Below are 25,437 nucleotides of genomic sequence, written 5' to 3' on the forward strand. Positions count from 1 at the left end.
ACGGATAGATTTCTGATTCAATTCGAATCTGTGTTTTTTTACTAAATCAGTCATTTACGCACTCTAGTGACCGTGTTTGGTAACTTATCTGTTCCATTTAGACTACACAACTGTGTTACACTGTGTCTCTCTGTGTGACACTGTGTCACACTGTGGCACTCTTGTTGGAAAGCACCCCATATGAGACTCATATTAGTCGCACGCATGCGGTACTCATGCGGGCGATATGAGCCTCAAATGCGTTCTTCAAATGAGACTCATATTGCTCGCATGCATGCATACGGCACTCAAAAATCCTAATCATTGCCCATTTTTTTCACGTACTTTTAATGCATTATATATCAATATTTTTATTCATTTTTTTTATTTACAATTAAAAATTAATATTATTATATAGAATCTTTAAATTAGCATTAAAAATATTAAAAGCATAAAAAGTACTTGAAAAAAATGCGCAGTGATTGGAAGTTTATATAATATTTTGTAAATTTGTTAATATATGGGAGGATCCTGTTTTATCACGTTGCAATTGACTGCATCCATTCACAGCAAACGGTGTCTAGAATTTTTTTACTATTCAAGCACTGTAGTGAATGGCTGGTGGTCAATCGCAACGTGGTTAAAAGAAAAATTAACAGGTACACAATTAATATTTTGATATTATTTTCAAGTAGAATTTTACTTTAATGAAATTCCAATTCAAAATTTAGTTACAAAGATATTTGAAGTTAGAAATACATACATTTTTGTAGAATTAAGTCTATAATAATTAGAGATTGTATATTCTAAAATTTTAATTTAAATGTAAGTAAATGATAGTTTGTTCAATTAGCAATATCTGCAAATATCTAACATATTTTATATATGTTCATTAAACGAACCGTCCATACACCTCTTCGAGAGAACTTATAAAATAAAATATGCGAGGTCGGTCAACAATAAAATATGAAATGCTTGCTCTCGTATTGTTTTCAATGTTTGGCAATATTATTCCACAATTTCCTAGAAACAAAGAAAAGAATAATATATAAAAATTAAAACATTTACAAAATATGAAAACCGAGTTTGATAATTTTACAAGTATTCTATAAATATTATTTCGTTATAGTCAACGTTGCAAATACACTGTACTACGAAATTAAATTCTATCTTCATACTTGAATCATATGAATAATCAGTCAATATAAAATTTAGAAAAAATTAACAAATTGAAATTGTTTTATCGGTTTTATTACAATTGCTCTTGTAATATTATAGAAAATATAAATACTTTTAATTATTTATCTTTATACTCTACGATTTTGGTAGTAGCCGTTAAATCAGAAGTTCTAATTTACCAATGGCAATATTATTCCACAATTTCCTAGAAACAAAGAAAAGAATAATATATAAAAATTAAAACATTTACAAAGTATGAAAATCAAGTTTGATAATTCTACAAGTATTATACGCTTTATCATTAAATCGTTATAGAAAATTAATTTGCCCTTACAATAATTTAATAAAGTTTGTTAATAATAATATAATAGTAATCATAATAATAAGTAAAAATTTTGTAATAATAAAAAATTAGTTCTTATAAGCTATTTTAAGAAGAAAGCGTTTAAAAATTATTGAAATAGAAATGCAAATTAAAAAAGTTAAGTTATGTAAAATATATTATACTTATACCAAGTAATAAATATACTACACATAAAAGCAAATTTAAGACCCAGACTTTAATTAATTACCCTAGTCTCATATACAATATATTTTAAATTTTTTCAGATTTTTTATTTGCTTATAAAAAACTTGTCATTTAAAAAAAATTAAGAAAAAATTAATTTTTCTACAATTTTTCCTCTATTTTTCAGATTTTTTCCTTTTACATATTATACTTAAATCTTGTTTTTTCATACATAGCATTTTTATGTCTTATACAATTTATTTCCTCACATTTTTATTTTTGCTTACAAAAAAGATTAAATTCTTTCATCCAGTTTTGTGATTTCACGATTCTTAAGATTTGCAAATCTTAAAAATTCCGTGAAATTACGGTAAGTTATAGATGAAGATTTAAAAAGATATAATTTGGAAAATTAAAATGAGAAAACCAGAAAACACGGTATAAAATTGTTATCTTATACTTATTTTTCAAACTATTTTTTAATTTTCATCTATAATTTATCGTAATTTTATAAGATTTTAAATCTGAAAACTTTGTAATAAAATTACAATTGGACAAAAAAAATTACAGTTTTTTTTATAAACGAATAAAAAAATTCGAGGATTGTGAAATAAATTTTATGAGATATTCTAAGAAAGTATAATACTAATGCTGTGTATGATAAAATATGAAAAAATACTATATATTTGAAAGCAAAAAATCTAAAAATAAGGGAGAGAAACTTATATATATTTTCTTCATTTATTTTTATAAAAAAATGATCATTTAATGAGTAAATATGGTATATTATTTAAGAAATTACAAGATATTTTTAAATAAAATATAAGATATTTTTGAAAAATTATAAAAAGTTTTTTTATCAGAGTTACGCGTGCCCCCATCACATCGTGAGGGCGGCGTGATACGTTCTTGTGCGCACGGCGGGATTATCATGTTATCCTCACGCCGTGAAATGTTCACTTCACGGCGTGATTGCACTATGCGAGCTTTTACGCGTACACGCGTACGCTCATCACATTGTGAGGGCACTGTGATGCACTTTTGCACGCACAACGTGATTATTACGTCGTGAGGATAACGTGAACTCACGAATTGTTATCTGGGATTTTATGCACTGTAAATGTCGGTAATTCGCGGTACTTTATTAGCATACTCTTAATAACTCTCATCACAAACAGCCAAGGATCGCTTTTCTTACGTCAGTAATTAATTTTTTCGGTCAGTTAGTTTGATCAATAAATTGGACGCAAGGGACCAGGTTCTCAAAACTGTCTTATATTTTAGATTTTTAGATGATTACTGTAGTTTATTGCGTCTTCAAAACAAGCAAACAATAAAGTATATGGATGAATGACCCCTTAGGAACATATGCATATAATTTGCAGCGATCACAGAGGTCAAGCAACGTTCACCAAAGTCGTGACTTGGATGGGATGACCGCTTAAAAATTTTCGAAAAAAAATTCCTAAAAAATGAATTTTTTTTTGCAAAAATTGTTTTTGAAAATATGACAAAAGTATTGTTTTGCCCACGTAGATTCCATTTGAATGATCTACGTGAAAAAATACAATAAATTATATTTAATTAGAAATATAGGAAACGGATTCAATGTGTTCAGTTTCTATAAAATTCAATACGTTTTTCGCGGATTCAGAAACTTGATTCATATGAATTTATCTAATTCAATCGTTTACTGGGATACTATAATTAGTTCCACTTTCTTGAGTGATTTACATCTGAAGACATAACAAACAGTGGTCATATAAAATAGATGACAATTTGAAAGCCCTGCAAGGGACTTAATGATATGCAACGCTGCCTCTCGCCTTTTGTAAGTTACCATCACGCACCAAAGCAAGGCTCTCCTTCCAGTTGCATTCCTTCCAGTTTCTTGTTGTCGACTTCTTTGTTTACATTCCTTCTCTTTATTACTACAGGTTTCCAACTGCTTCTTCTTCAAACCTACGTTGACTCCACTGGATTTTCCCTGTCCCAAAATTTGCATTTAGATCCGCTTGCGCATTCGCGAGCTCACGCGACCGTCGCAAAACACTTTCAAAACATATTACTTTATTATTTAATATTCAGAAATTGCAGAAGCGATGCTCAGCGCATTTATTAGCAGCACTGACACGAATCTCTTCATTCCTTATGTATGAAGAACAATCAGAATCCGCTCTCTCAAGAAAAACTGCTTAATAAAAATGCATTCTGCTTAATGTTTGGAATATATGTTTTTAATGAGTGTTTATAAAGTCAATCCTTTATTTTTGAAAAGCGGTTTAGAATTATAAAAAAACCGTAATTCTACATTTCGAGGAGCTACTTTTGTTTAAAGGAGTTGGGGGTAGAGTATAAAACTGTATAGATATAATTGTTACACGTAATAATTACATATATGTAACAAATATATAGATATTATATATAATGTAAATGAATAAATGTCTAATATTTTAGGAACGTTTTCTGATATAGTAGAAATTTTATTATGAAACAATATCTTGAAGACAAAAAAATTGATTTTTTATTAAAATATCTCAGAATAAAATGAAAATAAACTATTAATTTTTCTCATAGAGCTACTTTATTTATTTTATGTGCAGAATAATTGTACGAATTATACAATTTCACTTAAAAAAGTGGAATCTTTATTTTAATTTTGAAAAATTCAGTTTTTTGAAAGTTAAATTTACTATTAATTTTTTAACGTTCGTATAAATAAACAATTGAATAATATAACGCCGAGAACGAGCTGGTTTTTGGTTTTTTGAATTACAATTTATTTTAATCTTAATAACCAAGATACATTCAGCGAAACGTTTTGGACGTACTTGTCTTTTTTCAGCCGCATTAATTTACATTACTAATGTCGAATTACTGTACTCAAATATAAATTTCTACATGAGTACATAACTATGCTGATTTTTGTTCGTTATATGAAAATCAGCATAGTTTTATTCTTTGATGCAACGCGAGAACAATCTGAATCCATGGCCCACTGTGAGACAACGTCTCGATGTTCCGAATCTCTCTATTAAAATGTAATAATTTAAATGAATAATCATAGGAACTATTATTAGATTACATAAACATTTTTAGATTACGTTTACGATTATGTTTACGTGAATAAACTTTTTTTAATGTGTTTACTCGATGAGAATAAGTTCCTAAAATATTTGATACCTGTTCTTTTATATACTCTGTATGTATATCCTAAAATACATGTATGTATATCCTTTTGTATGTAGAGGCAAGGTCGACCAGATTTGAAAGCCAGGTTTCATTTCAAATCAAATAAGGAAAGTCTTTTTTTCTTATTTGATTTGGCTGAAAATAATTTTAAAAATTCGGAAAAATTATTTTGCGGATTTTATTTTATGTACATACACTATAAATATAATACACTAAAGACATTTTTTGTTAAATAAATTAAGGTAATTATTTACTATGGAAAACTACTTTTGATCACTCTAACCTTGACGTATTGTCAAAATTCTGAGTGGCCTCCAGGAGATTTTAATTATTCGTTATTCGTTAAAAAGTTATTAACAAAATAAATTTGACAATATAAATATATGTTTAATGCTATAATTTTATTCATTATCACTATTTGTTATAAAATTATAAAATTATTAACAGGAGAACTTTTTGTTAGCCATTATTTAAAAAATTTATTTATACGATCGTGATATTTAAATTACTGTTTAAATATAAATTCGGCACAGTAATAATCACAGTGATATTTTCTCTTTCAATATCATAAAATTCTGCTTCAAATATCACACCGAAGATGTTCGATGTTTTGTGTGTATACTCCTATTTGAGATTCCACAAAGTTTTTACTATAATTTACTATCTTGTATATATAAATGTAATTTTTTAATTGGCTGTAAGAGTAATTATAAAAAAATAATATTCGATAAAAATAGGAGCCGGATTCTAAAGATCACTCACGGTTTAGATGATCGGAGCTAGTTCCTACAGTAAATAATTACTGTAAAATATATAGATGGTTAATAGAAGCATTTGTAAATAAGTTAATTGCTCCAGTACATTGGCAACCCGCAGGCTTCCATTGAAATGTAAGCATCCTACAGATTTTATTATCTTTACCTTCCGAGTAGTTGTAATGTTTGAATGCGCCTATTAATAAGCAACCAGATATACTTTTCTGCATTAAATAATGCAAAGATATGTATGTGCAAAAAGTAGGTTACTCAATAAGTTTTATGTTTGAGAAGTTATTCGATTAATTTAATAATTGAGTAATCTTTTAATCAATATTCATAATACAATTAAAGCCCTTACATATATAAAGCTGTTATTTAGTAAAATAGATCTTCTTAGTTCTTTGTAATAACATTACAATTTTTCAGGATGGCTTTTGCACGAAAGTGTAATCTTCCTCGCCGTTTGGAAATAGCTGGCGGCTCGAAACGTTATTTGGATTGCGTAGAAGCTGGTTGACCTTGTCTCTGTTTGGAAATATGTGTCAGTACTTTTATTTAAAAATAACTCGCGGATTACGTTGTGGAATAAATGCACGTTGTATTTTGTATAAGATTATCAGTTGCATAGGACTTTCCATAAGGTGTGTAATGGGGAAAACCGCTTGTTGGCTGAGTAAGAGGGCGCCTACTAGTTCGCGCGATTCAAGAGCGATTATGTGACTACTTGAGTATATGAGACAATTCTAGTAGCGCAGGCGTCACCGAGAGAAAATGAAAGTGTGTGATCGGTGCTTCAAGATGATTTCAGACTCTCGAGCACTCTCTTTGTGCGTCGTTTCCGCCATACAAAAGAAAGTCATAAGTATTGAGTTACATAACGATTGCTGAGAGAAATGCAGATCATACGCGGTAATTTCAACACCGAATGATGTTTAAACCTGTCTATTTGTTCGTTTTCTGAATCTTTTGATATCTCAGTAACTATTTAATTTAATTTACTGGGTATTCCGAAATACAGCCGAATTATATGCCGTATGACGGAAGTAATAACAATCCTGAGAGCGACAACGACGATGAAAATGACGATGAGAATAGGATTTCTTAACATGTAAAACGTAGAGATTTGGTCTTTGCATCGCGATATCTCCGCTCATAGGGCACGGAGAGAAAAAAATAAAAACACTTTTATATATGCAATTTGCCCCAAGCTATCGATTGAGACAACTTTGAACTTGATCGGTTCAGCCGTTGCTGAGTTCTGATAATCTCGTTATGCTTGAACTCGCTGACTCGCGTATAAGAGGCTCGGTCTCTCTCGTTTCGTTCGTTCAGAGAAATTCAAAGATGAGAAAAAAAAGAAAAAAAAATAAGTGCTAGTCGCGACCGCGCCTCTTGATCTCGCAATACACGAAAGATAAAGCGTCAGCATTACTGCTGCTTCAAGACCCACCCAAAAATATACAAAATATATAAAAATAATAAATGCAAGAAGACAATAAAAATATATTAAAATTTCCGTATTGGAAAATTTTCATAATAATTAATAAAATAAATGCATACTTGAAAAAAATTTTATTATATACAGAAGCTAATATATATTATATCATTGGATTACAAAATTTTAAGGGCGTAAAGCTGAAACCGTTTTTAATTTTCTTATAGCCAATTAAAAAAATTTTTTTGTATTTAATTAAAATAAAATTATAAAAATAGCCTACTTTAAAAAATTCTACTTTGAAAACATTAATAAATATTTCTAAACACTGTATTTCCTTAAAAAGAGTGTTTGCAAATCTTTGAGCATTGCACTTTATATTTAACGATATTCTACAAGCAATTTATATTTCTTAGATTTTTGTGCTAATCATTTCAGTAATTGTATTCTGAACAATCCTTTCTTTAACCCGGTATTTATGACACTAGTAAATATTCTTTTTGCTACAAAAACCACAAGGTGAGTCTTTCAAATTATTGACAACTATCATTCTCGGTATTATACGTCATAATGACGGGATAATATCTAGAATTAGTGCAATGCATAATTACTATGACAGAGCTGCGATTAGTAATGTATTGTGAGACAAAATAAAAGACCTACATACATATTTTATACAAATCTTTTTTTTTTTATTTTTTTGGTTTAAACTGTGTTAACTAAATCGCATACAGTTAGAACATTATGTTCTAGTTTTCATTTTTTAGAGTTTTTTATTAAATAAATCTATGTGTATGTATATGTATATAAAATATCTTTTAGTTAAAGTACAAAAGATCCTGTTATAAATTTAAAATGTTTAAAAAAATAAAAATTAATTTTTCTAATTGTAATTTCTTATCGTAATTATTTATTGTAATTGTCTTATAAATTTTACGCATTCCCATTTATAAACACGAAAGACGAATCGAATTTGCGATAAATTGTGTATTAATATCGCGAACACCGTGTATATTTTCTGTCCACGTCCAAGTATATAGGCGTATAATCAAATATTGAACGAAGCTATACGCCGCCGCATGTACTTGAAATATCGACGCACAGTTGGTTCGAAGTACACCACGTGTGCTTTTTATTGTGCCACATTTCCTATGTAGACTGATTTAATCTTTAGCAGATACCATCGGGGTTTTTTTAAATCTCAACGGATAATGAAAAAGATCTAAAAATATATAAAATGACACTAAGGGATATAATTAAAATCATTTTCTTACAAATCAATGAATATTATTTAAGCCTTATAAAGTCAAGACCAATAAATTAATATTTCTTAAATTATATTTTTAAAACATTTACATGTGATACAGCATTTATAATTATGTAACTTTTATAATTTATTTTAGTTTTAATAATTTAAAAGTACATGTAAATGAAAATGATTTTAAAAATGTATATGAAAAATATGAAGCAAAATCCATCTGCGACACTATTACTGTCATTACTCGCTGGAAAAAGTGATCGACAAATAAGAAAATTATAAAAAAGAAGATCACCTTGACGTATGTCAGCAGTGCTCACGGCGCACCTATTTTATCTGCAGTAAATATAAATTCTGAAAATCCAATTTAAATTGCCCCAATCAGTTTCCTGTGTAATATAATGAATGAAATCATCTATATCCATTTATTATATTTTGTACAAATTTATTTATTCATTTATACTTAATTAAACATTTAAACAATTTAAACATTTAAACAATGTCAATAAATATTAAAAACATCACATTCACATACGTTCTACATACAGCACAAACGGACGACCAGAAAACATCTTAAGGATATTTCAACGTCCTAAGAATGTGTTTAGAACATCCTCAAATAAAATGTTGTATAGATAATATTTTAATTTGTTACTTATTATCTATTATTCATCACTTTTATTATTTAACGTTTATCTTATTCTATTTACTGTTTATGTTAACAGTTTGTATTATTATTCTATTTTTAGCTTCTCTATATTTTTTCTTTTCTGTTTTTGTGGGGATATTTCTTTACAAATTTTACACTTTCGTTGAGTACTTTTTATTTCATTTTATAAATCTACACTAAAAATATACACTATTTTTTAAGTACGTACAACTATATATGTTTATAGTTTAGCATTGTCGTATCGCGCTTATATCGCAAGAAAGATTGCCAGAGCACCGTTCCGGTTTCTACTCGAATTTCACCCGCATAATATTGCGAAAAGAGCATGGAGCGTTACATTTCTCGTTTCGCTAACAATTAACTAATTAAAATTTTATTGTAAACTTCTTCCGTTCTAAAGTTTATGAAAAGTCTCATTTTCTTTATCATTCAAAATAAGATTGGGAAATAAAATAAAATTTATTTGTAATAAAAGCTTCTATAGATTCATTAATATTCCATTAAGAAAATAAAATAAAAGTCTGCTTCATTATCTTTTTTAGCACGCTTAAGTGATTACCAAGAAATAATTATTGACCAATGTTTTATTACTGTCTCATATCATATTATTCTCTCTTTCATTTTTTTTTAACAAAAAAGAGAATAATAGCAAAAATAATACCTTTAATACAAACAAAAATATTATATCTAAGGATGTCATACTTCCCTCTGGATAGACCGGTTCCGGACCGGTTTCGTTTCAACCTTGAACCAAATATAGGACGATTCATACGCATACGTGAGATATAACATACAAAATGTCATTTTGCATTCCATTGTCAGAGTGAGAAACTCAACGTCGTAATACTCGGTCGCCTTGTTTGAAGAAATATTATCTGAAGGAATATTTCTTTGAGCCATCTTATGTCACGATTTTGAATATGCATGCTGTCTGGGATTACTTCAAACATGCGATGCGCCTTAAGAAGTTTCCCAAGATTAAAAATTTTAATCTTTAATGTTCTTAAAGGATAAGTAAATTTTCTTCATTGAGAAAAGTATATGATATTTGTAACTAAAATTGCATGGTAAAATAATTATTGTTAAAAGTTCCTTTTTATAGTTATTACTGTGTATGTGTGCTATAATGTTAGTAATTATAACTATGTGTTTATAGATTTACCAATTATAACAAAATTTTCTTATATTATTATGATAATTTTAAACATTAATGTAAAAACATTAATGTAAGATATAAATGATAAAAATAAAATAAACATTTTTATGTAGTAAATGCAATCATAGTGTGAATATTTTTTAATATTCGCTTATTATTTACTTAGTAATAATAATTAATAACTATAATTTGCATAGTTAAAACTACTATAAATATATAATTAATACCAAAAATGAATTATATAGTTAAATTACGGTAATTCAACCTTTTTTCAACAACAAATTTCAGGATCATGATAAATAATATGCAGACGCGTTTACGTCTTTGATACGTGTATGACTTTTTTTAAACCTCTGCTTAATTAGACCGTATTATACTAGAGATGTCAAACGTGTAAACGCATCTACATGTTATTTCAAATATTTCCCACGATCCTGACATTTGTTTAAACGCCATTGGAGAAGCGCAAAGCTGCCCCCTCTAGGCGAGACTGTTTTGCTCAAAACGAATGATTGCACAAGCAGGTGTTTGATTATCCGCGGGGTCTTGCTGGCTCAAGCAGAGCCAGTTCTCGCTGAGCCTCGTCGCGGTCAGGCGGCCACTCTTACTCTCGCACGGCTTTTCGGTTTCCTGGTCGCACTCTCGGTTTCAATCTTCCGTTGGTTTCTGCGCGAGATAAATACGCGAAACGGAATCTCGTAATCGTGATTGGTACATAGTGTCTTCATGTAGTTCTGACGTTCTATCTTAAAATTACATTAAATCCTTTAAGAACATCAAAGATTAAAATTTTTAATTTTGGAAAACTCTTTTAAGACGCTCACAATATCGCATCTTTGAAATAATCTCAGACAGCACGCATATTCAAAATCGTGACAGAGGATGACTTAAAGACATCTTAAAAATGTTTTTCAGCATGTCATAATGTTAAAAACATCTTTAAATCGTTCTTAAGATGTCAAATATTTCGATTTTGAACATGGGCATGTCTGGAATATTGCAATGAAATCATAAATCAGTTTGTAAATCAAAATTTCAATTTTTAAATTGACAATTCTATTTACAAAATTTTATTACAAACAACTACAAGTTGTCTTAAACAATGCTATATCAGTGTGCTATATCAAATGCAAATTTGAAGAAAGCTTATTTAATTCCAAAAGTAATTCTATAAAAGTTTTATACTTAAATATGAATTTCTGTTATATTTTATATTTGTCTGTTTAATATCATTTCAAAGTTAAGCTTTAATGAGATTGTTCAAGATAATTATAAATTTCATAAACAGACTGCTACCAATTTATAATCTTAAAATAAAAAGTAAAATTTTGTGTAACAATATTCTCGGTTTTCATTGCAATATACTTTTAGTTTCGATTATGAGAATTTTTCAAAGTTAAAAATTTCAAAATTTGATCTTTAAACATCCGTAGAATCTTTTGGGATTTCAAATAATTTAATATTAAAGAAAAAAAATAATAGAATTTTTTAATTTTTGAATGGTAATGTTTATCTTAACACTACTATAACTCAAAATTTAATTTTTGCAGTAAGAAATCTTAAAGTATTACTAAGCGCACACTGAATTTTTTAGATTTTTTAATTTTAATTAATTCAATTACGCATTAATTTAAAAGTAATAAATACAGTAAACTTTTATTTAACTTTACATTTTGTCTTACACTTTGTCTTTGCTCCATTTCTTAGTAATACTATTATGAAAGTCAATTTTTTTGAAATAAAAAAATTTCTTGACACATAATATTAAGCATTTTCATTAATTTTGTATTACAAAACAGTAATAAAATATGACTGTTTTTTCTTTTTTTTTTAAAGAGAACTTATTAAATTGAAGGACTTAGACTTTGAATAGTATGTATATATGAACAAATAAGCAATGTTTTATATATGTATATGTATGCGCATTTAATATTATTGAAAGTTTATGCAAAAAAAGATGCAAGGTTATATTTAATCTTCTTTTTATATTTTATATTTAATCTTCAATTTTTTTATATTAAAATTGTGTTAAGGTAAAATAAACAATATATATTTTGTATTACAAATGTTTTTTTCAAAAATAAATTTTTAAATTACATTTCTGAAAATTTATACTTTGATATTTAGTTTTTATATAATATTCATATAATATGAAAAACTAAATATCATAGTATAAAGTTTTAAAAAATTGATTTTAATTCTATTTAATGTGCAGAAAGACAGAAAAAAAGAAAGAAAAATGTTTTTTATCTAATTAACTTTACATTTAAGAATAAATTTTTTACTTGCAATACTAAGTTTTTGGATATATGTTCTAATATAAAATTAGTCCAAATCCTAAATAAAAATCTCAAAAGATTCCATAGCTATCAAACCAAAGATAGTAAATAGTTTTATTTTCTAAATTTGAAGCTTTCGTTCCCAGATCTTTGTCAAAAGTAAAGAAACTTCCACTCCTTTTTCAAATAGTCTGTAAATATCAAAATTGTTTCATCAACTGTTTCATCATTATCTACAATTTAAAATAGTGATCGTGTTGAGATGTGTTACGTCAGAAGCACATGCAATTTCTGAGAAGAAATAAGTCCTCTTGAAGATATAATGCCACGAGCAGTTATTGTTACAATTCAAAATTGATCGTATCGTTGATCAATCAATGATTAATGATTCACGTTTTTTAGTGTATATCAAAACGCATAATTATTTTTTGCTAGTTGTCTTTATAATTATTGTTTACCAGTTGGTTTTGTGAAATAATCGAACGCGTAAGATAATTAATAAAAGATAAACTATAAAAGAAACGAGAAAAAGCGCTTAAAAGATTTATTTAAAACATATCTTTAAACTCAAAAAAAATAAAAGTGTTGCTTAAAAATATATACTTAAAAATTTATAATAACTAAAACATTTATAACAACTTTTGTAAAGAAAGTGTCTACTAAGAAAGTATTTTCTGACATTTAAACAGGCAATAGACTATTAATTAAAAATAGAACATTTAAAAACGTATTCTGAAGGATCTTTACTGCTAAAAGTTGTCGAGGGAATATTTCAGTATCTTGTAGAAGGACATGCACGAATACAGTTGGACAAGATATACGAAGATATGAGCAATGTAAACAAGGAAATGACTTAAGCAAAGGAGAATCACGCAAAAGTGTTCGCCATTTAACCTCACGTCAACCGAGCTCAATCTCCAAGAAGATTTTGTTCGAAAAAATCAGTCAGCAAAACCGTAATCAACAAATTCATCAATAAAATTGTGCAGGTTAAGTCTTTTATTATTAATTATTAATCTTATCCAATCGTTATATATGCGGAAACTCGGCAAATGAAATCATAGTCATTAAATAACATATCGATGTAATATATAATGTAACATGTTAATTCTGTATATAAAAATTTCGGTGGTTAAGTGTAACTTTAATTTTTTTTTTTTGTTTTAAAAGATCTTATTAAGTTGGAGGATATATGTGGAGGATATATGATTTTTTGTTTTAAAAGATCTTATTAACTTGGTTTTTTACTTTTAAATGTGATAAATATAACTCCGATCATTTATTTAAAATTATTCGAAGTTTTTATTAAAAGTTTAGACGCGCAATATGAGTTCTACGTAGTAATATCAATTTATGTTACTTCGAAATAAGATACAATTATTAAGTTATCTTTTGATCGGCTATTCTATAATGACCTAACAATTTCAAATGACGTTCATGCCAGCGTCATTGGCAATTTTTTTTCCAATAATAATGTAAGAAAGTTGACCGAATGGAAAATTACTAACGTAATAAAAAACAGTTCCGTAACGTCGCGACATTAAATGCTTCAAGTTCAGAGAGAAAATTTTTATTCTTCTTATTAAGTGGAATATTTTTAACGCAATCTTTAGTTATCATACAAAAAACTTATTAGAGCAGTTTAATTTGAATGATTATTGTGATGTTTAAATTTGTTCACACCTAAGCACGCAAACATAATTAAATTAAAATTAGTGTTAAAGAAGGCTCTGAAGAAATAAATCACAATAATAATAGGTGCCGATAGAGCCAACGTAATTAAATTAGGTTTCATTTAGAAATTTATAAACTGAAGATTTTTAATTAAATTTCTAATAGTGTAAAATAAAAATATTAAATTAGTAACAAATAAATAAAAATATTTAAACAATAATTAGGAAACGCTTCAAAATAAAATTTAAATTTGCATTGTTAGGTGATGATAATTTTTACATTTTATCACATAATTATCATCATAGTCCAAATTAATTCGAATGAGAGTACATCTACAGCAATAGTGACGAACTTGCTCGATAAATGGATTGCGTCTGACAGCGACGTAAGCAAGTTCATCAGGAAGAAACGACAACGGGGAGAGTCGAAAGAAAGGAAAGCGATCGGACGTAACCTTAGGCGGTCTTTCTTCGTCGGCCTCCTCTTTCGTAATACACCTCTCTTTCTCGCGTAAAGAAATGAGCAAATTACGTGAAAGCAGCGGTGTTGCGTAGCACGTAGCTTACTCATCGCTCACATTTTTCGGTTACATGTTTGATGTAATAACACGTTAACGCAGATTTTGTAACAAAGGTCGCTTCCTTTTCAATTATTTATCGATGTAATATGTTAACACGCACTTCATAATATATCTTCAAATTAATCTTGAATAGGTATTGCAAGATCTCTTGAATCTCGTTAAATTCCATTGTCCATATCTCATGTGTTTTCACTTAATTATTTATTTTCATTTTTCGCGCAATCAAAATTTTAGATAGTGTATCATTTCATCTGCTTAATCGCTAAAAACGTGACATTAGCATAAATAAGAAATTAAATGAAACACTTTGGAATTAATTTAGTATGAGAAAGTTTAATTAATTATCTAATTATTAACAAAATTTGAAAAATAAAATTCAACTCAAAGAAGAAAACTTAAGAAGGAAACTTAATGCGTTTGAAAAATTGTCGAATACAGTACGTACCGGAAATATAATAAAGATAATTGCTACGTGAGGAAACTGGTAAAACTCTTGGTAACTTGACCTAATTAATTAGCGACATGAAGCGATGATTTCTCAACCAAATCAAGGACCTTACAATTTAGAAATATAAATGAGTCATCAAATTTGCAAATTTTCAAAAAATGGCAAATAAACAAGCGCAAGAGATTGAACATTGGCACCAACAAATTTTATAAAACAGAAAAAAGAGGCTACTAAACCATTAATTATTTTGACTTTTGAAATAAAATGTTTCCGGTAATATTAAAACTGCTTGATTAGCGCAAATTGTAAAATATTAAATAGCGATTGCGTTTTCAATATAATTCAAACAAAGGCCTGTCATAACTGTAAATAATTTTCAATCTTTGAAAGAAAAATATAAATGAATGTATGAATAAATTTTTATAATTAATTACGATTTTTAATCTAAAATTAAAAATTATTTACAACTATGAATATCAACCAAAGACACTCAATTATTTTTAAAAATGATATCTCAATTATTTTTCAAATGTAAATATTGGAATAATATATTATTGAAAAACTGTGATAAATAAATAACGTACTATATTTTTAAATAACACACTTATTTTTAAATACGTTATTGAATTAATCGTTTGTTATTTGTGTATAACATAGAATCAGCGTATATTGGTGTCTCGTAAATTGTGATGTAACGCCGTAACAAGGCACTCTCACTTATCTGACCGGTCCTGTACCGGAGCAAGAGACTTCTAAACTCTCGCGAATAAGTTCCGGAGTGGATCGCATAAAACTATAATTTCTCATTTGGCAATTCAAAAGAAATTGCGAAGTTATGCAATCACTGCGTCTTGCCGAAGAAAGTCAGGTCTATTATAATTCTGTGTTAAAGATGAGAATAGGAAAAAAACTGGTAATATATGACTGTTTATACACATGGGAGTATACGATTCCACCTTTCTGTCAAATGTAGAGATGGAGAGTGCGAGCATACCGAGTGCGCCGATGGAGATGAAAACACGAAGACTTCAGACGCAACCATCGACCTTGGACACGAGAAAGAGGCACGCAGTTTGCGTAAGGAGGGCTTTCAAAAAATATGGATCCAAAAAGAATCCCCATGTCGTCCTGGATGGTCTCAATATGACTGTGCCAAAAGGCGTAATGCAAGTGTTTTTTTTTGTTTTTTATTAACATCTTAATTATAAATCATGAGACAATCAGTAATTTATTATTAATAAATTTTTTATACGTATTTTCTAGAAAGAATTTAAGTTTCACGCATACAGAAGAGTCTAAATATTTCAGTGGCATATAAGTAATAGAATAAAGAGTTTTAAAGATAACAGAGTTTTAAATAAGGAATTTTGATGTCATTAATACCATCACATAATATAAATATAATTTATAAAAATGTCTTCTTTACCTCTGGTCCATTTCGTATTTAACGAACGTCGCATTACGACAGTTATGGGTTGCTTGGTGCGAGCGGTTGCGGAAAGACCACTTTACTGTCGTGCATTGTTGGTCGGAGACGCTTAAACTCCGGCGAAATATGGGTACTGGGCGGCCGACCGGGTTCCAAGGGGTCTGGCGTGCCCGGTCCTCGAGTCGGCTACATGCCGCAGGAAATCGCACTCTACGGCGAGTTTTCCATTCGGGAAACGTTCATCTACTTCGGCTGGTGTGCCGGTATGACAACAGAACAAGTGGATGAGAAACTGATTTTTTTGCTCAAGGTGAGAAAATTTCCGAATTACGAAACATCGAAACTGTCAACTAATTCTGAAGAACTTTCTAAACTTTCACTTTCTAAACTTCCACAATATTTTATGTCTTTTTCTCCACAAAATTTCGAAAAAAAAGAAACAATATTCTAGCCAAAGGATTTCATTCCCACCTTTTTTCTTCTAAATATCTTTGCCACCGAATATCGGAGCTCAGCATTGTCTACGTTCTTTGATTACAGTTTTTGGAGTTACCGTCAGAAAATCGTTTCGTTAAAAATCTGTCAGGTGGTCAGCAAAGAAGAGTATCCCTAGCGGCTGCCATTTTAGCCGATCCAGAACTCTTGATTCTGGATGAACCGACAGTCGGAGTGGACCCCATTCTGCGTCAGAACATCTGGGATTACCTGGTGCAGATGACTAAGGATGGCAACAAGACCATCATTATTACTACTCATTACATCGAAGAAACAAGGCAAGTATGCCACATATTTATAATATTTAGTATTCTAACATCACATTTTATACATTCCTTACTTTCACTTTGTGACTTTCACTTTATAAACTAAATCGAACCTTGTTTTATTAGTTCGGCAGGAAGCGCTATGAATTAAATCAATGAATTTCTTTAGAAGAATCTCTAAAAAGAAAAAGAAAATTAAAAAAAAGAACGTAATTGGCATCATGCTCTGAGGCAATCATCTATCGAGCGTTCGATCGTTAAAGTCACTCTCTAATCTATTTTAATTTTAATTGCAATGTTATCGTCCAAGTTACATAATATAGACGTCTTTTTTAAATAAGTGATTAAAGAAATGACTGAAAAACATGAATTGCCAGGCAAGCCAACACCATTGGTCTCATGAGAAACGGCAAATTTTTGGCGGAAGAGTCGCCATCGAAGCTGATGCAGATGCATCGATTGGATACTTTAGAAGACGTCTTCTTGAAGCTAAGCAAGAGACAAAATCTAGGATTAAGAAGAAGAAGTAGTATTCTGAGTAGTTTACCGGGCGTTTCGCCCATTGCTCCTGAAGATGTGAGTATAAAAATTTTGCGACAAGATTTTGATATAGCTTAAAGAAGAAGATATACATATATATATATATATATATATATATATATATGTGTGTGTGTGTGTGTGTGTGTGTGTGTGTGTGTGTGTGTGTGTGTGTGTGTGTGTGTGTATGTATGTATGTGTGTGTGTGTGTGTGTTTTCGTATTATTAAAATTTTTTCTAACTCTTTGTTTTGTAGGACTTGGACGAGATGAGTGGCGAATTCGGCGATAACGTAAGCATATCTAGTCGACGGAAAAGCGCAGTCATTGTGGATGAGGGCAATGTAATAATAATTTCTTATATACGTATAGTACTCTAGTCATTATTTAAAATTATTCATAAAGTATTTAAGTTTTATTTAATGATTATTTTAACATAATTATGTATCGATCTAATTTTTACATAATTCACTCAAAAAGTAAAATGTTTAATTTTAAAAAGTTTAAAATATTGAAATGTGTTTTATTTTCTGTCTTTTATATTTTAAAAAAAAACAGAGACAGAAATAAAACATTTTAATGTCTTAAAATTTAATATCTTAAACATTTCTTTTTTTTTAGTGTTGTTAAACTATATTTCATTTATTCATGCATAACTTTTAACAGGTGCCGGCATTGCCACCGGAAGAAGAAGGCGATTCTTCCAAGTACACTGTGATCAATCCGATGCACATGAAGGCTCTTATCTGGAAGAACTTCCTGTGGATGTGGCGAAACGTCGGGTAATCCGTTTAGTCACGTTTCTGTGCAAAACCTTTCATTTCATCTCTAATCGCATTTTGTCTTCACATATATCTTACAGCATAATGATGTTCGTCATTGGTCTGCCGGTCGGCCAAATAATCCTCTTCTGCCTTTCCATTGGTAAGGATCCCATAGGATTAAAATTAGCCGTTGTCAACCACGAGCTCAACAACAGCATGCAACAGTGCATTCCTACAACCGGATGCAATTGGTCGCAACTGAGCTGCCGATATCTTGAGCATTTGCAGAAAAGAACCATACGACTGTTACCCTACGACATTGAGGATGACGCCACGCATGCCGTGAAGAAGGGATGGGCATGGGGCGCTATAACATTTCCGTCCAACTATTCCGAATCTCTTGTGGCGAGAATAGATTATGGCAGAGATGCCGCGGACTGGGACCTTAATTTCTCGGAGATGAAAATCGTTTTGGATATGTCCAGTAAGTCTTTGAACGCGGAGTAGAGCAAAATAATTTTTCACGCTATCGCATATAAAGTTATAAAAGTTCCAGTCTTGTTGAGCGCTTTTATAAAGTAAGATATAAAATAAGCATCTTCCGATAATCGATAACGGTTACGTAAGGGTTTTATCTGAGAACCTTGACGTACACGCCTTACTTTAAATATTATCCTTTAATTATATTGACCTTCGCAGATCAACAGATAGGACAGCTGTTGCAAAGGGATCTATTTTATGCCTTTGAAGATTTCGCGCGGGAGCTCATTGTGGCCTGCAATTATAGCGAAAAGGTTTCAAGTATACCCATAAACGTAAGTAAATAGTTGTGCTAATGTAACACAGAGATAAAATTTCAAACTCTTATTACTACGACGTTCCAACATGATTATCTTTGTCACATTATTGCAAATTACTATTTACCACAATTTATTTTTGTTGTTAATTGTCACGTCAGTTCAAAAAGCCAATCTACGGGCCTCAGAATCCTAACTTCACGGATTTCGCAGCGCCTGGAGTAATCCTAACGTAAGTTATCTACATTAATGTCAACATATGATGTAGTGGCAGATTAAAATTGATTGCAGTTTAAAAAAAAAAAAAAATTCACAATAATCATAGAGATTGAAGGACTTTGTGTTTCTTTTTTTTCAGAATACTTTTCTTTCTCTCAGTCGCATTGACGTCAGGCTCCTTGCTACTGGAAAGAAACGAGGGTCTGCTGGAAAGAACTCTCGTATCGGGTTTGTAATAAATAAAAAGAAATTATTAAGAAACAAGTTTGAAATTTGAACTAACAAAAATTTCAAATACATAGATGAAAAGGTCTATTATCGATCTTAACCGATCTTAATGCTGAATAATAATTTTTACAATCTCCAGCCTACGCAAACTGCGCACCATTCGACGTATTCGACGGACTGAAAACACAAACATTGCGTGTCTAAAAATGGATACGTAATATCAATAAATTAAATTGAGGAACGATGTTCAAATTGATTTTTTTGTGCAATAAATTCTTTACAATTTTTTAGGCAAGAAAAAGAATCTTATAGATGAATCAATGCTATTAAATTGGTTGTCAATTTAATTTACGATGTTTACGTCTTTCGGTTTCATGCAATGACTGTGTTTCAAGTCCGAAACGAATAGGCAACGCGCACTTTCTGTAGGCTAAAGAGAGAGATTGTAAAAATTAATATTCAACACTAAGAGCCGCTGAGACCAATATAGATCATCTCACCTTTATGTTTAAAAATATTCAGAATCGCAGTATAAAAATAAAAGGAGTATTCCATTCGTAAATAAAACAAATCTTGGGATATATATGTATCTCTTAAAATTAAAATTTATTTATTAAATCTTAGAATTAGTAAATGATTAAGTTTATAATCGTATTCTCAGGTCTAACTGGCACGGAGATTCTCTTCGGTCAAGTGATTACGCAATTCGTGGTGGTGCTTGGGCAATGTTTGATGGTCCTCGTAGTCTCATTCGCGATCTTCAAGGTTACTTGCGAAGGCGATATTGTCTGGATTTCTTTATTGAGCATTCTCACGGGTGTCTGCGGCATGACCTTTGGTAATCTATTCATTTTTTCTCAATATGCATGAAATCGTTGCCTGAAATAGATTCCGATAACTAAATGTCTGACTAATTAAATGTCAGTTTAACCCATTGAAATCCTGATGCGCTTTTCTGTTTTTTAAATTTTTATAACTTTTTTAAACTTTTGTAACTAATCCCAATCAAAATTTTTAATTCATAATGGGTATTTAGAAGTAATCAGAATTGCTCTTTCTGAAAATGTAATCGATGTTAAAATAAAATATCTGGAAAAAAGATATTAAAGGTAAAAAGTAGAGATAAAAAAACAAGTCTTTTTTTTCATCTCACTAAATTTTCAGAAAAAAATTCTTTTTATCTCTAAATATCCATTGATGTCTAAAAATTTTGATTAGAACACAAATTGTATAGATTTAAAACAGAAAAGTACTTTTACCTGGATTAAATGATACAATGCACGCTTTAATTTTAACGTGAAAAAAAAGAAATTAAAACTTTTGCGCAAGGGATTATGAAAGAAGTTTTTTCTAAAAAAAAAAAGCAAAAAAACATTGCTACATATTTTCAGAAATTGCTCGAAAACACGAATTTTAACTTTCAGGATTTGTAATCGCCTGCTTTGTTGACACTGAAAGGACCGCTATGTATGTAGCCATGGGCTCTTTTCTTCCAATTGTAATGTTGTGCGGTATTATCTGGCCCACAGAGGGCATGCATCCCTTGGTAAAATATATTAGTTTGGTACTACCGCTAACGAAGAGCACGGAATCGTTGAGGTCGATGCTGGCCAGAGGCTGGTCGATAACAGAACCGGCAGTTTATTACGGCTTTATCTCCACTTTTATCTGGATCAGCATCTTTATGATATTGGCGATATTGTTACTTAAATTTAAGAAGGGTTAATTTAACGAAAAATAATTTTATAAATATACAAAGAAATTTATCAGATCTTTTCATAAATTGTAGTATAATAAAATTAAATAAAGTATTCCTAATTGTTAAATATATTTAGATATTAGGTATAATCTAATACATATAAGATTAAATTAAGTTAAAAATTAATAAAATAAAAATCTTAACTTTTTCAATGTTTTGTTACAATTTTTATACATTAATTTTATATGCATAAGAAAATTACGATATAAAAAGATTTTACAATCTTGAAATGAATCATAAGAAATAGGTCAAACAATGTATTGAAATTTTGTGATTAAATTTGCAAAACACATCAAAATTTCATTAATATCCACATAATTTTAATTTATATTAATTTTCTATTTGAAAGAAGTGTAGAGACAGATATCTTTAAGAAATCTGAATTAACTTAAACTTTTAAACCCAAATTTATATAAATATATTTCTATAAAAAAATATTACATTATTCTTAATTCGTGGAGTATAATTTTAAATGAATATAAATGTATAATAATTTAATATTAAAAAAAACAAAGATTTTTAAATGGCTCGTCGTGCCTGCTGGTGAAAGAGGCAGAAAACTTGTAACCAATTGAACAAGGTAAATATTGCTTGTAATATTTCGTTGCGTTTAACGTGCAAACCATCTAAGAAAAATCTTACGAAGAAGACGACGGTCTCGACAATGATGACACAGAGTTGCATGAGCAACCATGGAGCGTGCAACATGGGATATTCCTGCCAAAGCGAAGCTATATATAGAATTTATTTATTTAGAAGTAATTTTTGATTTTAGAAGTTTTATGAATAAATTTATACAATACCACAATTTTTATTATATTTTTAAATAAACGTTACTTTCTTTAAATACTTCTTTACTCACTGTGATAGCGCCTAACATAATTAAAGTATAATGCTCGATTGCTAAGATTGACGTCATTAATTTCAAATCCCTTTCGACGGTAAAGGGCACTGCAATTATTATTTAGAATATTTAGTAGTTCACAATTCATTAATCTATCGGCACCGTTATGCATAATTTAAAAAATTGTCAATTATTTTATAATATTATCTAATGATGTAATAATTATTATACCTTCTTGATTGTTCCTGTGGCGTGACGATGTCCTAGGAATTTTGTAATTTATTGTGCGTATTATCTCAAAAGCTGTGACTACCTGACAAAATTTTACATTAATAGTGCATGGCGATTAAATATTTATTTCTCTCCTATTTGGCATATTTAAATACTAAAATTGGCAAGATGGGAGTATTACGATAGACTAACGGTCCCAATGAGGCCTAAAACGATCACGTAAATTGAGCTACCCATTACGTAATGATTACACAAGGAACAGGCCATTCGTCCAATCCTCTGCAAAATAAAACTAATATTATTACAAAATATGACTGTTTCGAAAACCTACAAAAAAGCATTTAATTACAAAGTGTCCACCATGGGCTCTAAAGTTTTGTCGGTTGTGAAAGATCATAATTCACTTAGTATTCTTTGATCTGGAAAAATCAAAGTCTCTTCTTCAATTGTGTAAAATGAGAATGCAGAAATGCAAATACGTTAAACAGTCCAATATAAACGAATAACCTGTGTCAATAAACTTTATTGTAAATGCACGTCTACTTCTCGCTAATTTTTGAGGTTTGCTTTTTTGTCTAATGCATTTTCGATAGATCGCAATTTGATTATAGCATCGATTGATCGATGTATAAATCAATTTAATTTAATTTAATTAGGCATTAAATATGATTATTTATAAAAGGACAGGTTTTGACACACTTATTTCATGTAAGATATTTCATATAAATGCATAAATTGCTTAAATATGTAATAAACATGAATCGCAATAAGACAAAATTGCTGATATACATGATTTTAATGGCTCTACTGTATAACAGATGTATTATATAATGATTTTATAGTGCGACGAATTTATTTGCAACATGGATTCCAACAAGGACTCGCTTATATCAGCATGGCTTTTTTTTAAAAAAAAAGGCACAAACATCGTTAATCACGTTGAATCGATGACGTTATCTCATGATTACGCCAGGACCCAATGACCAGCATAATCGATGTTCCATGAAAATAGTGTCTGGTTTTTAAAATCGATTTGCATCACAAATCGAAGTCAATAACGCGAAGTTTTGCTATCAATAGAATGTATTTACGCAATTCTGTTTATTCTTTATATCATTATATATTACACTTATTAATCGGTTTTCTCTTCATTCAATACAATATTTTTTTCCATTCTATATTTTATCTATAATCTTTATTGCAACGCATCTAAATTTGAGTTTTTCGAATAATTTTTTATTTTTGCTACATATGATGTTGTATATTTTTATCATTCATACTTTAAAAAGTAATATGCAACAATGATTAATATATGTACATTTTAAAGTATATATGTACATGGTGAAATGTACTTTGACACGTTTGCCTAATAAAAAGTTTATTGTGGCATTTTAAATACGATGAATCATCGACCAAGTCGCGTTCGAAGCAATCATGAAGGTTATCCAGAAAGTATGAAAACTTGCAAAACACGCCGAGCAAAAACGGTATATATTTGCATATTAAATTACTTTACATTCCTAAGAGAATACGAATTTAATATATTTTCGTATTATCTAATTTTTTTGAAAAATAAATTTTTGTACGTTTTTTCCTTTTGCAGCTAATTGATGTTAAAATATTATCCCGTCCATTTAAGAATCATTCTGATAATTCTCAAACTGAGAAAGTTGAGAAATCGCTGGAAAAGAAAACGTTCTTCGACAATGAAGGTTTCGGGATAGTCAGAGCAATGTCGTTGGCATTATCGATATTGACCTTGTGCTATTACGGATCAACGGAATACAATGTTGTGCAGAATGGGCAGATCCTTCGCGGTTTTCCCACGAGAAAGACCATCGTGTCATTTAACTTTGGCTATTCCGTCTCGCACTCTATAATGTCCGCTATTACAGCTAGCATGCTTGTTTATTCCATTATCATGGTAAGCAGGATGATTATTAAATGGTACACATAATTTAATATCCTTTTCTATGCTCTAGTTTCATATTTTCTTCATTCATCTCAATTACTATTTGTTTTAGAAACGGTCCCAATTTAGTTTGCCTTTCATAGGCTTATTTTTGGCCGAGCTGGTGTGCGATTTCTGCAACGTGATTATAACGATTTGGTATCTCTTCGAATATCTGCGAATGCAAACCGCCTTAATTTATGCAGCAGGACTCCTTCTACTGATCCGTAAATCTCTCTTTTTATCTCGTTTCTCTCTTTTATTTTTTACGGAGAAATGTAACATGAAATTATTACATACAAAAAAATAGGATATATATATGTGCCTCTTCTATTCAAAATCAAATAATCAACCCGTTTTCAATATTATTCAAAGTGTCTGCAAAAATTCATTTCTGTTAAAATAAAATTTTTTAAAATCTTCATATTTAAAACTGTTTTAAATGTAAAAGATTTTATATATTTCATTGAAAATATTTTTGTCATAATTTTTTTCATCTTGTTTATTTATTATATTTATTTCATGTAATTGATTATCATTTTTTTATTTGCTTATAATAAATGCTTATATAACATTGAATTTTTTATATTTAGTGGCGGAAATATGGACGTGGCTGGGTGTTGTGTGGCTCTATGAGCACCGAAACTTCAAAGTACACTAGATGACAACGATAAACATCACAACAATAAAAATTTGTATATAAATTTCTGATTATTTTCGATTTTCGTATTTCTATATTATGTACACATTTTTCGCATAAATTTTTTCACAAATCATATCCATATTGCTTCTTTATTTATTT

The 25,437-nt window shown here is 29.5% G+C and overlaps 3 protein-coding genes across 9 annotated transcripts; 2 read left to right on the plus strand and 1 right to left on the minus strand.

Moving 5' to 3' along the window:
- The first annotated feature begins 10,687 nt into the window (after positions 1-10,687).
- On the plus strand, positions 10,688-21,901 carry LOC105203095 (ABC transporter G family member 20). Of its 7 annotated transcripts, none has more exons than XM_039458495.1 (15): positions 10,688-10,863; positions 12,664-12,900; positions 13,104-13,403; positions 16,051-16,282; positions 16,585-16,855; positions 17,086-17,318; positions 17,684-17,882; positions 18,100-18,186; positions 18,509-18,624; positions 18,705-19,090; positions 19,306-19,421; positions 19,565-19,635; positions 19,762-19,850; positions 20,512-20,688; positions 21,275-21,901. In XM_039458495.1, the coding sequence occupies exons 4-15, from the start codon at positions 16,053-16,055 to the stop codon at positions 21,574-21,576; spliced, it is 2,277 nt and encodes a 758-aa protein (XP_039314429.1). In that variant the 5' UTR covers positions 10,688-10,863; positions 12,664-12,900; positions 13,104-13,403; positions 16,051-16,052; the 3' UTR covers positions 21,577-21,901. The 7 variants fall into 7 exon arrangements, with proteins under 7 accessions (XP_039314429.1, XP_039314430.1, XP_039314428.1 ...); XM_039458494.1 differs by having other exon boundaries at positions 10,689-10,846; XM_039458496.1 differs by lacking the exon at positions 12,664-12,900.
- A 171-nt stretch (positions 21,902-22,072) lies between these two features.
- LOC105203045 lies at positions 22,073-22,951 on the minus strand. Its single transcript, XM_039458766.1, has 4 exons — positions 22,925-22,951; positions 22,866-22,871; positions 22,685-22,766; positions 22,073-22,560 (listed from the first exon to the last, which is right to left on the minus strand). Exons 1-4 carry the CDS (start codon positions 22,949-22,951, stop codon positions 22,424-22,426), a joined length of 252 nt encoding a protein of 83 aa, XP_039314700.1. The 3' UTR covers positions 22,073-22,423.
- A 1,133-nt stretch (positions 22,952-24,084) lies between these two features.
- Positions 24,085-25,296, plus strand: LOC105203046. The gene is made up of 4 exons (XM_011171782.3): positions 24,085-24,171; positions 24,288-24,608; positions 24,709-24,862; positions 25,229-25,296. The coding sequence occupies exons 1-4, from the start codon at positions 24,085-24,087 to the stop codon at positions 25,294-25,296; spliced, it is 630 nt and encodes a 209-aa protein (XP_011170084.2).
- Positions 25,297-25,437: the final 141 nt, after the last annotated feature.

The sequence above is a fragment of the Solenopsis invicta genome, chromosome 16, assembly GCF_016802725.1.
Source record: "Solenopsis invicta isolate M01_SB chromosome 16, UNIL_Sinv_3.0, whole genome shotgun sequence".
NCBI classification, from domain to species: domain Eukaryota; kingdom Metazoa; phylum Arthropoda; class Insecta; order Hymenoptera; family Formicidae; genus Solenopsis; species Solenopsis invicta.

What these genes read in the sequence shown, in the direction of transcription:
- LOC105203095 (XM_039458495.1), top strand. Translation starts at nt 16,053, where the DNA reads ATGGGAGTATACGATTCCACCTTTCTGTCAAATGTAGAGATGGAGAGT. An exon ending in AACTGATTTTTTTGCTCAAG is followed by an intron (nt 16,856 to 17,085) that starts GTGAGAAAATTT and finishes CTTTGATTACAG; the next exon opens with TTTTTGGAGTTACCGTCAGA. An exon ending in AATCGTTTTGGATATGTCCA is followed by an intron (nt 19,091 to 19,305) that starts GTAAGTCTTTGA and finishes TGACCTTCGCAG; the next exon opens with ATCAACAGATAGGACAGCTG.
- LOC105203045 (XM_039458766.1), bottom strand. Translation starts at nt 22,951, where the DNA reads ATGGCCTGTTCCTTGTGTAATCATTAC. An exon ending in CCACAGGAACAATCAAGAAG is followed by an intron (nt 22,561 to 22,684) that starts GTATAATAATTA and finishes TAATAATTGCAG; the next exon opens with TGCCCTTTACCGTCGAAAGG.
- LOC105203046 (XM_011171782.3), top strand. Translation starts at nt 24,085, where the DNA reads ATGAATCATCGACCAAGTCGCGTTCGAAGCAATCATGAAGGTTATCCA. An exon ending in AAACACGCCGAGCAAAAACG is followed by an intron (nt 24,172 to 24,287) that starts GTATATATTTGC and finishes TTCCTTTTGCAG; the next exon opens with CTAATTGATGTTAAAATATT. An exon ending in TTGTTTATTCCATTATCATG is followed by an intron (nt 24,609 to 24,708) that starts GTAAGCAGGATG and finishes TATTTGTTTTAG; the next exon opens with AAACGGTCCCAATTTAGTTT.